The sequence below is a fragment of the Gopherus flavomarginatus genome, chromosome 15 (assembly GCF_025201925.1).
Source record: "Gopherus flavomarginatus isolate rGopFla2 chromosome 15, rGopFla2.mat.asm, whole genome shotgun sequence".
NCBI classification, from domain to species: Eukaryota; Metazoa; Chordata; order Testudines; family Testudinidae; genus Gopherus; species Gopherus flavomarginatus.
The window spans coordinates 6,766,320-6,779,581 of NC_066631.1; the positions used below are offsets into that span (position 1 = coordinate 6,766,320).

Consider the following 13,262-nt stretch of genomic DNA (forward strand, 5'->3'; position numbering starts at 1 on the left):
TCCTGGCAGCCGCCAAACAGCTGATTGGCAGCCCTGCCGAACAGCTGTGGCTGGTGGGTGCTGAGCACCCACTGTTTTTTTTTTCTGTGGGTGCTTGAGCCCCGGAGCACCCATGGAGTCGGCGCCTATGGACCCTCTGAAGAATGGAACAACACCTCTGTGCAAGGACAAAGCCCTTGTATTTTGCTACTAGTCATTTTGCACCTACCTACTTGATTCCCTGGGCAGAGAAAGCAGATTTTGGCCTCTTAGGTGTTTGCTGCACCCTTATGCATGCATGGCATGAAAGGCTGGATTCCTTCATTACGCCAGTGCAAATCTAGGGTAGTTCCAGTGCCATCCTTACTCATACGCAAACTATGCAGCTGCTTAGGGCACTGGGAAATTTGAGGTACCAATTTGCAATTGCGTGCTGCTCCAGTGGCCAGCCCGTTCCCTCGGCCGGCTGAGCTGGCCAGGAAAGCTGCCCCCGACCTGCCTCTTCCCCGAGCTATGTCCCAGGGGACTGCAGCAGGGGTTGGGTGCCCTGCACTCACCGGGTGGCGGGAATTGGACTGACCCAGCCCCAGCCCACTCCACTGTGCCACGCCGGCTTCCAGCCGTGCTGTCGGTGAGTGCTGGGGGGCAGTTCCCCCCGACCCCCAAGTCCCATGGCTGGGAGCCAGGGAGGCAGAGCTGTGGGTGCTGTGGCTGGGTCACGCCACTTCCCGCCACCCTGTGAGTGTGGGGTCGGGCCTGCCCTACAATCACCGGGTGGCAGGAAGTGGAGCAAACTGGTCCCAACCTGCTCCACTGTGCCAGTTCGTGCTGCGGGGGGCAGTTCCCACCTGCCCTCAAGCCTGCCACTGCCCCCCACAGACCTTGGGCGCAGCCCTCCTCTTCTGTGGAGCCCTGGGGACACCCCCCCTCCCGTGGAGGCCTGCTTAGGGCAGCACAATATCTGTCGGCCCATCCATTAACTTCCAATCAGTGGAAATGCTCCAGATTTAACTGAGTAGGATTTGGCCTCTGGTATCTCTTGCCTTGTCTCATTGCCTTGGGACATGCCTTGTGTGTACTTCAGGTGTTCCCTTTGACACCAATGGCAGCCCTGCTGGACAGAGATGGGAGAGGGTTCCACGTCCTCACTCCTGTGCTGGAAAGCGCCGCCCTGTCCAAGGCTGCAGGCACCAAGGTCTACATGAAACTGGAGAATGTCCAACCTACTGGCTCGTTCAAGATTCGGGGGATTGGCTACTTCTGTCAGGAGGTGAGCCCAGCACTGGGACCTTAGCCCTTGCTCTTGTGATGTTTGGAGGAGCTTGGTGACTGACACCATGTGCCGTGAGTATGCCCAGAAGAAGGATGTGTGGGTAGGGTGGTGCAAAATGCATTGGTGTGTGCAGAATGCACTAGCGTGGGTGCGCGTTGCAAAACACACTTGTATGGGCTTGCAAAATGGTGCGGAAATATTAGTGTGTATGTGTGTGCAGTATGGGTGCAATATACATTGGGGGGTGTATGTGGTGGTGCAGACGCCTGTGTGTATATGGCACAGAATGCATTCGGGTGTGGGTGTGTAGTCCAAACGCTGCAGTATTATAGCTGTAATTGTATTACTAATTTTCCCACCAAACTGTGTTGGCTGATGTACAGGACCAGCCCTGAGAAGTGAGTTAAGTGAATTCCGAGCTCTACTTTCTCTTTGGTTTCAGGCCGCCAAGAAGGGCTGCAAACATTTTGTTTGTTCAACAGGTAAATTTACTTCCAACTATTCTTCTCCCTTGGGATATTTAGCAAGACAGGGCCGTTCTGTTCCATCCCCTGATCCCTGGGGAGGTGAGCCAGGCGTTCCACGGGGTACCGATGCAGATGTCTTTAAAGCATAGGGGAAGTGGGACATCAGCTCTCACCTTGCCAAGGCCCAGGTGAGGGCATCCAGCCTTTCAGATCCAGGCCAGAAGACACATTTGGGACTCAGCCAGGAACCCAAGGAGAGGGAAGCAGTGTGAAATGATGCAGTAGATCGTTTCTGAGCATAATGTTTGTGTCTTGACGCAGTCTCATGACTCAGCTTTCTAGCCTCAGCAGTAAACAGAGAGCAGCCAGTCTGAGAGGACAGAGGGAAGGAGAAACGGCTGGTCATCTGAAGGGTGGAAAGCTGGACATTCACCCTCTCAGTGGCGCTGGCCACCACATTCCCTGCACTCGAGTCCAGTCTGACTGCAGGATATATTTGGGGGGGGGTATGGGGGCTTGGCCTGTATTGGTGGGTCCGTATAACACTGTGCCGGGCATGATCTTGCTCATTCCACAGTCCAGTGAGTGGGGAGTCTGTAAATCCACATGGGGAAATAGCCCCAAAGAGGATTATTCTATGCTGTGTGTCGGTGAACAGATCTGATAATCCTATTCTCCCTTTGCCTGCCTGCCTGCCTGTCTGATCTCTGCCAGGGAGAGTGGGTACCTGTCACTGAAGAGGGCTGGGGATTAGAGCCCACTCCAGGCTGACACATCAGAGCCCTTTTATTTGAATTGCTTGGTCCAGATTCTGTCGCAGGCTGGACCAATGTGCTGGTGTCATTCACTGCGCATTTCTGTATTCACCTGGGGTGCCTGTCTCCACACGCCCACTTCCAGCTCTGCCCCTGAAGCCAGCAGGGGGCAGCGATTGATGCTGCGATCTTTGTGTCAAGGGAGCAGCATGGGTTCTCAAGCTGTGATTTAGGGTTCCCTACATGGTAGGGGGGAGCTTGACTCAAGCCCTGGATCCAAGTCGCCCTCATCTGCGGTGTGTTTGGAATCCATGCATGGACCCAGATGTGGAGACCTGGGTCTGTTTCTGATTCATCAAGTGGGGCCCGAATCTAGAGCCCGCTGGATCATTGTTCCATGGACACGCTGGGGGGTCCCCAAGCTCCCCACTGTTCGTCACTGACCCTGTCTCCTTGTCCCTACAGGGGGGAATGCTGGCTTTGCCACGGTCTACGCTGCCAAGAAGCTGGGGATCCCTGCCACCATCATAGTGCCAACGAGCACCCCCCAGGCCACAGTGCAGAAGATGGAAGAGCAGGGGACGGAGGTGCAGGTCTTTGGGAAGGTACTTGTTGTCACAGATGCACAGGGTCTGGTCTGTGCCCCAGCTTGTAACCAGTCCCTTGGGAGTGACCGCTGTAGCAGGCCAGACCCCAAGGACCACAGGGCAGGTCCATGGAGTCCATGACACTGAAACTGGGCCTTCAGACACCAGCAATCTCTGTCTCTCTGTGGGTCCTGCAGCCAGTGCAGCTGAGCCAGACTCTGACGGGAGGCTTGTATCAGCCCCTTTGGGGTGCCCCGTCCCAGGGAGTATTTGCAGGAACTGCCTTTCCCAGACACGGTAACAATATCTTAGTCTCATGGCCTCCAGAATCCAAAAGTCCTTCTGTTAGCACGGAGAGGCAAAGCTTCAGCCATGCTGGAGGAACCATCTTGGTTCTTTCTCTCTCTCTGTCCCTTTGTCTGTCAGTGCCAGGGGAGAGCTCCTGTGTGTCTGTGGGCTCAGATCTTACCCCAGATAGCTGACACCTTTCAGCCCATTGCCCTCAGCCTGCAGGTCCAGGCTGAGTTCAGATGTTCTGCCTGCCGGACCTTGCCATCGCTACCCGTCAGTGGTTCAGTCGTTGGGATTCCCATTGGCTTCCCAGATCCTCCATTGATCTGGGTTGGTTCTAGCCAGTCCTCAGCGACCTAGTCGCATCATCCCAGAGAGCCATGTGACGCTAACCCAGAGGTGGGCAAACTATGGCCCAGGGTCACATCCGTCCTGAGGGACCGTTCTGCCTGGCCCTTGAGCTCCCGGTCAGGGCAGCTAGCCCCCAGCCCGTCCCCTGCTGTCCCCCTTCCCCTGCAGCCTCAGCTCGCTGTGCCGCCAGCTCTCTGGCCTGCCGCTTCTGCCGGGGAGCGCGGCAGCATGGCTGTAAGTTCCTGCTGCTCTGAGCTGCACGGTAAGAGAGCGGGGAGTTGGATAAGGGGCAGAGGGTTCCAGGGGGCAGTGAGGGGACAGGGAGCAGGGGGCGGTTGGATGGGGCGGGGCAGTCAGGGGACAGGGAGCGGGGAGGGGTTTGAATAGGGGGTTGGGTCCCACGGGGGCCTGTCAGGGGGTAGGGGTGTGGATAGAGGTTGGGGCAATCAGGGGGAGTTGGATGGGGGTGGGGTCCCAGCGGCAGTTAGGGGTGGAGGATCCCAGGAAGGGGCAGTCAGGGACAAGGAGCGGGGTGGTTGGATAGGGGGTAGGGTCCCAGGGGCTGTTAGGGGCAGGGGATCTCAGGAGGGGGTAGTCAGGGGACAAGGAGCAGGGGGGATTGGATGGGTGGGTGTTCTGAGGGGGCAGTCAGGGGTCGGGGGTATGGTTGGGGGTCGGGACAGTCAGGGGACAGGGAGCAGGGGGGTTGGATAGGGGGTGGGGGCCCAGGGGCTGTTAGGAGTGGAGGATCCCAGGAGGGGGCAAAGGAGTAGCAGGGATTGGATGAGTCAGCGGTTCTGAGGGGATAGGAAGTGGAGGGGCTGGATGGGGGCGGGGGCCAGGCTGTTTGGGGAGGCACAGCCTTCCCTACCTGGCCCTCCACACAGTTTCGCAATCCTGATGTGGCCCTCGGGCCAAAAAGTTTGCCCACCCCTGAGCTAACCCCTCATGTCTCCCGTTCTGCCCACCAGCAGCGTTTGAACCCCTCTGCACTCACTGCCTAGCAATCCCAAAGTGATGGAGAGAGTCATATGGATAATTCATAAAAACAGTACAGAAAATTCCCACCTCGGTCACGCCTGCGCCCTGGGAATGGGGGAAAACATGACCCGGGAAACCTCTGCAGAATGGCAGTGGGTAGTAAAACTGCTAGAGACCAGCGATGGGCACCAGTGGGGTTCTGGGATAGCTCCATCTGGCTCAGTGCCTCCTTGTTTTCACTCTGCCTGGCGTTTCACTTCCCCCACATTGCTAATGGGGAGCTAGTAACAAGGTATCTGGGTGAATTCCATTTCTCTGAATGGCCTGGGGGGGATCTGACACCCTTGGATAACAGGGCGTTGGGACCAACAGAAGCCCGGCAACTCTCTCCTGCAGCTGCTTCCCCTTCCAGCCTGCAGCTCTGCAGCCTTCCTGCTAGTTACTCAGCCGGTGAGCAACACACTAGGGCTGGGTTGTGGGGAGGGCACAGGCTATTAGCAGAATTGAAATTCAGAAAAACAGCCGTTACCTCTGGACTGAGGTGACAAAAGAGGCTGAATTCCAGCCTCATTCACCCGTGGGCACGCAACCCAGTGCAAGTCACAGGGAACAGGGCTGAACGCCAGGCCTGGCACATGCACACAAACGTGCTCACAGAGCTGGAGGCCTCATTCTCCTCACACACACAGGCATAACCGTGCACCAGACCAAACACACACAGGCACCCGCTAAAAGTCACTGGGCCAGATTCTCTTCTTCCCCCAGTTTTGCATCAGTGTAACTCCATTGCACTGGACAGAACCTGCCAGGAGAGGGTAACCAGGACCTAGTGCGTAGCCTCCCCTGACCAGCCAGCCTCCATTGTGCTCGGCGCTGCACATACATATCAAGGAAAGACAGTCTCTGCCCCACAGAGCACGCAGTCTAAGCGGTGGGCAGGCCGTTCCTAGACAGCCAGGGGATCAAGGGCTGGCTGAAGCTGGCAGTGGCAGGCAGGTCATGGATCCTTCCCTGCATCATTGTGTCGGCAGGTCTGGGACGATGCCTACGCAAAAGCCTTGGCGTTAGCGGAGACCGAAGGCTGGGTCAGCATCCATCCCTTCGACCATCCTTTGATCTGGTGAGAGGTTGGCGCTTTGTCTCTTCAGATCTGGGGCCTCACCACACCCATCCCTCCCCTGCTCCCTGGGGCCCGTGCCTGGGGCCTCTCCGGGATCCTCCCTCTCATCCCCCCGGCCCGCGCCTGGGGCCTCTCCGGGATCCTCCCTCTCATCCCCCCGGCCCGCGCCTGGGGCCTCGCCAGGATCCTCCCTCTCATACCCCCCGGCCCGCACCTGGGGCCTTGCCAGGATCCTCCCTCCCATCCCCCCGGCCCGCACTTGGGGTCTTGACACCCTCCACCCTCAATCTCTGTGTCTTCCCCTTTCTTCCTTTTACAAAGCAAATGTCCTGCTCGTGGCTGGGGTGCTGTTAGTGTAATCAGGCTGCAGAGGATTTGCCCTGTGCCCCTTTGGGGCTTGTGTGTCCCCTCTCCCACTGCACGGTTTCTCTGTCAGCCCCCAGGGGGTTACTGCCGAGAGGCCCCAGTCTGACTAGCCTCGGGCTGCGGCGGGATCCGCGTGGTGAGATGAGCAAGGAGCCAGGCAGGGTGCACAAGAGGTGGCGCGGGAGGGAGATAACTGACTGAGGTTGCTGGGTTCTCCACGTTCCAGCTGCTCCCGGTGAACTCTGTGTGTGGTGGGAGTGTGGGTGGGTCAAGCCCCTTTGTCCTCCCTTTCAACTGAGCTGGCAAAGGCATGGTCCCAGCCCAGCTCCAGAGCAAGGAGCTGCTCATTAGACCAGATCTCCACTCTCTGGGGCAGCTGTCGGGTCAGGAGGGTTGTCTTGGAATGCCACCAGCTGGGTGTCTCTAAGGGGAATTAGCTGGGCCTGTCCTGCCGGTCGTCTGAGAGTCTCTCTGCCCCAGAGCAATGGGAGAACGTGACCTGCTAGGTCCTGACTGAGGAAGATGCTGAAGCAGGTGCACAACTTCAGCTCGAGTTGAGGGGCTAGTGTGGGGGAATGGGGCTCAAGGGAATGAAGGGAGGGGGCGGCTTCCCTGTTCCGAACACCCTCTGACAGCCTTCGGGGAGGCGAGAGTCCCCCCCAAAATCACTCCAGCACCCTTGTCCGCAAACAACCAGTCCGAGTGGCCCTCCAGCCTCAGTCACTGGCCCAGGTGCCCTGTGCCCTTGGGCTCTGGCCCATTCCTGCAGGGCTGGGCATGCTCCTAATGGTCATACGCAGCCAGGCTGGTCTCCCTGTCCTTGATTCAGACCCTGGGGCAGCAGCCCCACGTGGTCTCATCTCCTATACTGTCCAATCCAGTGGGCGGAGGGCAGGAGCAGGAAGCCAAGGCGGGAGGTTCCCAACACCTCTGGGGGAGCAGATGTTCCACGTGAGGCTGGCACGACGGGACGGAGGCAGGCAGCGCTGTACCGATGTCAGACTTGCTAGGCAGGGTGTGGCTAAGCCCTGAAATCCCGCCATTGCTCTGAGGGGGAGCCTCAGGAGAGGAGACATTTGGGAAGCTCCTCGACCTCCCCCGGGTTGTGCTTGTGTATCTATCCATCCCTCCTCTCATGGTCCCAAGCCCCCTCCTCACCTCTCCTGACTTCTGCCACCTCCAAGATTCTTGCTGCTGCATGTGCCCTGGCCAGCTCCCTGGGGAACTGCAGCTAGGTCTGCCTGGGACTAGGGGGTGCCCAGACGTGTGCCCATTGTCAGAGCCCGGCCCGGCAGGGACACGTCACACCGAAGTGCCCGTTGGTTGGTTTCTCACAGCCGGTTTGCTGTCCCCACCCCTGTTCCCACAGGCAAGGCCATGCCAGCATGGTCAGGGAGCTGAAGGATTCGCTAGGCCACAAGCCGGGCGCCATCGTCCTGGCGGTGGGTGGTGGAGGGCTGCTAGCTGGAGTGGTGGCCGGCCTGCAGGATGTGGGCTGGCAGGATGTACCCATCATTGCTGTGGAAACCAAAGGAGCTGACAGCTTCAATGCAGCACTCAAGGCTGGGAGATTGGTCACCCTGCCGGAGATAACCAGGTGAGTGCGGAGACAGGAGGGAATTGATGGCAAAGGGGGCTCTGCAGGGGGTGCGGGCAGGGAAGGGAGATCTGCAGGAGGGTGCGGGGAGGGAAGGGGCTGAGAGAGGGTGCACGTTGGGGAGGGGACTATCTGCAGGGGGTGCAGGGAGGGGAGGGTCTCAGAGGTGGTGCTGAGGATCTGCAGAGGGTGAGGGGAGGGGCTCAGAGCAGGTGCTGGCAGGGGAGGTGGGATCTGAGGATATTATTATTATTTAATTGCCTTGCAACAGCATGTTGAGGCCTTGGCTGTTGCGCTAGGGGCTGTACAAACTCGTTACAATGACAGGGTAGGGAAATGCAGGCGCATGCGACACACAAGCAGCTGGGTGGGGAAGGGAGCATGTGAGACCAATAATAGTCGAGCTAGTGCTTCAGAAGAGGCGTGGCCCTTACTCAATGTGGTGGGGGGGCTGTCACTCCTATTTCCCCCTCCCCTGCACCTCTTGGCCGATGCCCCTCACTCACTCTCCTGTGGGGAGTTTGCAGCTGGTATCAGCTGCTGGACTGACAGCTCTGGAGGCTGAAATCCTCTGCTTGGCTTTCAAATAGGAAATTCAAGGCCAGGCTTCCTTTCCCCACTTCCTGCTGCTGCAGCACACCCCTGCTTGGCTGAATCACAGGCCTGGTTTCGTTGGGAACCTGCCTGGTTCCCTGACAACTTGCCTGGCTGGATGCTGCGGTGCCCCGCCATGCAGGCTGCCCTGGGGCTGGAGAGAGTCATCCTGGGATTCCAGGGTCTGCAGCTTTGGGGCAGCCCTGCCATGCGAGGATACCTTAGTCCCACCCTCCCTCTGTGAATGATAGTCCCACCCTGAACTCCCTTGATTTATGAATGCCAGCAGCCAGCCAGGAACCTACGTTCAAGACAGAAAAAGCCAGAAATCAGGACGGATCCGATCTCTGTCCAGGGCCCAACTTAAGAATCACAGAATCATAGAATCTCAGGGCTGGAAGGGACCTCAAAGCAGGACCAATCCCCAACTAAATCATCCCAGCCAGGGCTTTGTAAAGCCTGACCTTAAAAACCTCCAAGGGAGGGGATTCCACCACCTCCCTAGGGAACCCATTCTAGTGCTTCACCACCCTCCAAGTGAAAAAGTTTTTCCTAATATCCAACCTAAACCTCCCCCACTGCAACTTGAGACCATTACTCCTTGTTCTGTCATCTGCCACCACTGAGAACAGTCTAGATCCACCCTCTTTGGAACCCCCTTTCAGGTAGTTGAAAGCAGCTATCAAATCCTCCCTCATTCTTCTCTTCTGCAGACTAAACAATCCCAGTTCCCTCAACCTCTCCTCATAAGTCATGTGCTCAAGCCCCCTAATCATTTTTGTTGCCCTCTGCTGGACTCTTTCCAAGTTTTTCACATCCTTTTTGTAGTGTGGGGTGCAAAACTGGACACAGTACTCCAGATGAGGCCTCGCCAATGTTGAATAGAGGAGAATGATCACATCCCTCGATCTGCTGGCAATGCCCCTACTTAAACAGCCCAAAATGCCATTAGCCTTCTTGGCAACAAAGGCACACTGTTGACTCATATCCAGCTTCTCGTCCACTGTAACCCTAGGTCCTTTTCTGCAGAACTGCTGCTTAGCCAGTTGGTCCCCAGCCTGTAGCAGTGCATGGGATTCTTCCGTCCTAAGTGCAGGACTCTGCACTTGTCTTCATTGAACCTCATCAGATTTCTTTTGGCCCAATCCTCTAATTATTGATAATTCCATTTCATTTCAAGAGAGAATCTCAGAGGTGTCCCTGGACTATATGCCCTGGCTTGTGCACAGATCAGTGTGTTGTACACGTCAAAACTTTAGGGAGGTGCTAGGATAGGCACTTAAAACCACAACCCACAATGTTCCCTTGGTTTTTAAAAGTGACCAGCAGTAGTAGATAAGAAGTGAGAGTAGTCCTGCTTTCACACTGCAGTGACCTCCTCACTCTCTGGATCTGGTGTGGCCTTTGAGCTGGCCAGAAACCTGCTAAGATTTGGAGCAGGGTGTTTTCTCAGGGATCTGGGGAGCTAATACCGTGTCCTCAGCAGAAATGAGCAAAGGAGATACGGGAGTTCAGGAAACAGCCCCAGAAAGAGTTTCTCTGCCATGAATTTTGTCCATGAGGAGCCGATCGAACTGGCCAGCCAGCTAGTCACCTGAGCCTTCCTTCTAAGGGCTGGGGTTTCCAGAACAGCGTGAACCTGTTAGGAGAGGAAGGCTGGGTCAGTGGTTGGGTGTAGCCTCAGTCTGAGGAGATAGAGGGTCTGTTCCCTCCTTTGCTGCAGACTTTATATGACCACAAGCAAGTCTCTTAGCCTCTGTGTCCCTCAGTTCCCCACCTGGACAATGGGGCTAAGAGTATTGCCCAGGGCTGGTGTGAAGACAGATCCATTGAAGCTCATGAGGTGCTTGGACACTACAATAGAGAGACTGTGGAAATACCTTTGATAGCTAAGAGCCCAACTCTGCCGGCTCCTTCGGGAATCCCAGCCTTGGACTTCAAAGGCCACCTGTGACCATCCCTTTGCTCTGGAGGAAATGAGTGGACAGTGCTCTGGTTTGCTGCAGTCAGGGTGATCTAGTCAGGTCCTGTCTAGGGTGCAACTTGTAACAAGCTCCGGAGAACACCACATTGAAAGGTTTTTATAGGTGGGACATAGATTGGGTTGCTGCTCATGCTCTGGGTCTGCAGCAGCATGCAAACATTGCAGAGCTCCAGCTCCTTCCGCCTCTAGGGGCACTGGGTTCAGATCCAGCCTGAGTCAGTAATGACTGCAAGTTCTTACTCCATCTGTTGACCCTTTGGTGGCCCTTGTGTGCAATGAGTTGGCAGGCCTCAATCCAGGGCTCCACATCACCAAAACCCAGCAACACTCTTGACCACCTTGGGGGCAACCCTGGCAGAGAGGCAAAAGACTGGATGGGCCCTGGAGACCAAACTCCTGCCTTGTAACCTTGTGATGGTTTCCTCTTACTCAAGGCTGAGGCTCATTGGTGGGATTCACAGCTGTCCCGTGCTGTGTCTGGTCAAATGTCGTTCCTCAAGGGCTGCCAGCCTAGAACCCTGCACCACCACGAAGTCCTAGCTGCAGAGACGAAGGGGTGAATTTCTCCCCTGGCCTGGGCTGGATTTCCCAGCTTGGAGTGCTAATGGGGGCTCTCTCTTTTGCTATCCATTTCCCAGCGTGGCCAAATGCTTAGGAGCCAAGACGGTGTCTGCCCGGGCACTGGAATGTGCCAGCGAATGCCAGGTCATCTCCCAGCTGGTGGAGGATGTGGAAGCAGTCCAAGCCGTAGAGCTGTTCCTAGGTAAGTCCTGCAGATGCTGGGTGCTGATGCTGCTCTCTGGCTGACTACGGCGAGCCAACAGCACCACCTAACGCCTGTCAGAGGTGCTTCGTGCTCCGAGTTCTCTCTTTTGGATAGGGAAATTGTTGACCCTTGATTCTGCCAATTCTCTGCAGAATAGGAACGTGGGTTTAGTTACTGTTTTTCTGTCAAACGGGGACTGGGGAAATCAGCTCCAGGGGTCAGAGGCACTGGCAGACCCATCTATGTTACAGTTACCGCTGTGCCACGCAATTGCGGCCCAGCTGGGACCCTAATGTATCCTAATAATGGATATTTGGTTTCACCCGAGTAGAGGGGTCCAAACTGTGCTACAGCCACTAAAGGACTTGTGCCATAGGCCTGAAGAAATTAAGTGCAGAGACAGGCTTCCTCAACTGGCTTGGAGCACAATGTAATGGTAGGAAATCTGAACATTAGTGGACAGATTAAGCATGTCACATGTGCAGTCTACCAGCTTAGGTTGAAAGCACAAGGGCTAGTCTCCAATTAGTGCCTATGGTCATTCTCCCCTCTAGTGGCATCTCCCTGTGAGGATAACAGCCTACTGCCACTGCATAGCGGGGTTCCTCCTTTACGGGGGGGAGGAATAGCTCAGTGCTTTGAGCATTGGCCTGCTATACCCAGCACTGTGAGCCTTCAATCCTTGAAGGGGCCATTTAGGGATCTGGGGATGGGTCCTGCTTTCAGCGGGGGGTTGGACTGGATGACCTCCTGAGGTCCCTTCCAATTGTGATATTCTGTGATTTTTTTCTCCTTCCTGCCGGCATTGCCCAGATGATGAGCGGATGCTGGTCCAGCCGGCCTGTGGAGCCCCTCTGGCCTTGCTCTACACGGGTCGTGTTCAACAGCTGCAGCGGGAAGGGCACTTGAACCCGGGCCTGGACTCCATTGTCGTCATCGTGTGCGGGGGAAGCAGCATCCAACTGGCTGGGCTCCAGGCCCTGAAAACCCAGCTGGGCATGAAATGACAGCGGATGCCAACCCCAGGCAGGGCTGGCTCTACTGTTTTTGCCGCCCCAAGCAGCGCGCCGAATTGCCGCCACTGACGGCAGGGAAAGTCTGTGTGCTGTTAGGGCGGCGCGCGCATTTCCGCGGCGGCAGCAGTTCAGTGGCTTCTGTCTTCTGTCTGAAGACAGAAGCTGCTGCTGCATTGCCGCCATGGGCAGCTGAACATAGGAGCTGCTGCCGAATTGCCGCCACTGCGAAATGCACAAGCCACCCTAACAGCACACGGACTTTCCCCGCCGTCCGGCGGCAATTCGGCACGCTGCTTGGGGCGGCAAAAACACACACACACACTGCCGCCCCTTGCAGATTGCTGCCCCAAGCACCAGGACAGCTCACGGGGCAGGGGTGCATGGGATCCCAGGCAGACACTAATAAATCATATTGTTGTGTTATTGTAAGTGGAATCTAATGGAATTCAAAGCAGTTTATAGAATAAATACCAAGCTACTCTTGGATCCTGAGCTCCCCACTGACTGCTTTAATACTGCTGGATGTGGCTGCTTGCTCTGTGTGTCCTGGGTAGGAATGAAGGAGGAGTCAGCTGAGCAACTCTATGAGCTGTGCCATTTGGGAAGGTACTTTAGGGCACCCACTGGAGGTAGGAAAGTTATGGATTGTGACTATCCATCACTGTGGTTTTAACCTATCTTTCTCAGTGTGAATCGTTCACGGCTGATGCTGATTTCTGTTATTCACAGAGCTTTAGTTGCTGAATAATTCTCAGACAGTGGGGCAAAATGTTCTTGTCAGCTCTTCGTTATTTGTGATTGGTCACCAGTCATAACAGAGTTGTTTCTGCTTCCTGGTTGGATGACTGAAACTTGTCTAGCTAGCAAATAAAGGACAGTGACTGATGGAGTCTGCATAGCACTATTCAAAGGCCAAACACTCCGATGAATAAATATTTGTGCTAAAAATCTGTGAAACCCTTCTGGCTTCATAACCATTTTCATGAATACTCAACAGTTGCCTGCACACTAGGGAGAAAGGAAGTCTCTGTTAAAGATCTAACATCTTGGCCTGCTCAACTAAGGTGTCAGATCTGAAAATACCCATCTCTGAGACCATCCAAGGAGTCCTCCAGCAAAACAGGCCTGGCTATTC

At 55.9% G+C, this 13,262-nt stretch overlaps 1 protein-coding gene across 1 annotated transcript; it reads left to right on the plus strand.

The window, feature by feature from the left end:
• The first annotated feature begins 1,081 nt into the window (after positions 1-1,081).
• Positions 1,082-13,010, plus strand: SDSL (serine dehydratase like). Its single transcript, XM_050924427.1, has 7 exons — positions 1,082-1,249; positions 1,695-1,734; positions 2,940-3,079; positions 5,716-5,804; positions 7,540-7,767; positions 10,984-11,108; positions 11,925-13,010. The coding sequence occupies exons 1-7, from the start codon at positions 1,082-1,084 to the stop codon at positions 12,116-12,118; spliced, it is 984 nt and encodes a 327-aa protein (XP_050780384.1). The 3' UTR covers positions 12,119-13,010.
• Positions 13,011-13,262: the final 252 nt, after the last annotated feature.

Coding starts and splice junctions, on each gene's coding strand:
- SDSL (XM_050924427.1), top strand. CDS start 1,082: ATGGCAGCCCTGCTGGACAGAGATGGGAGAGGGTTCCACGTCCTCACT. Junction 1,250..1,694: donor TTGGCTACTTCTGTCAGGAG/GTGAGCCCAGCA, acceptor CTTTGGTTTCAG/GCCGCCAAGAAGGGCTGCAA. Junction 1,735..2,939: donor ACATTTTGTTTGTTCAACAG/GTAAATTTACTT, acceptor TTGTCCCTACAG/GGGGGAATGCTGGCTTTGCC.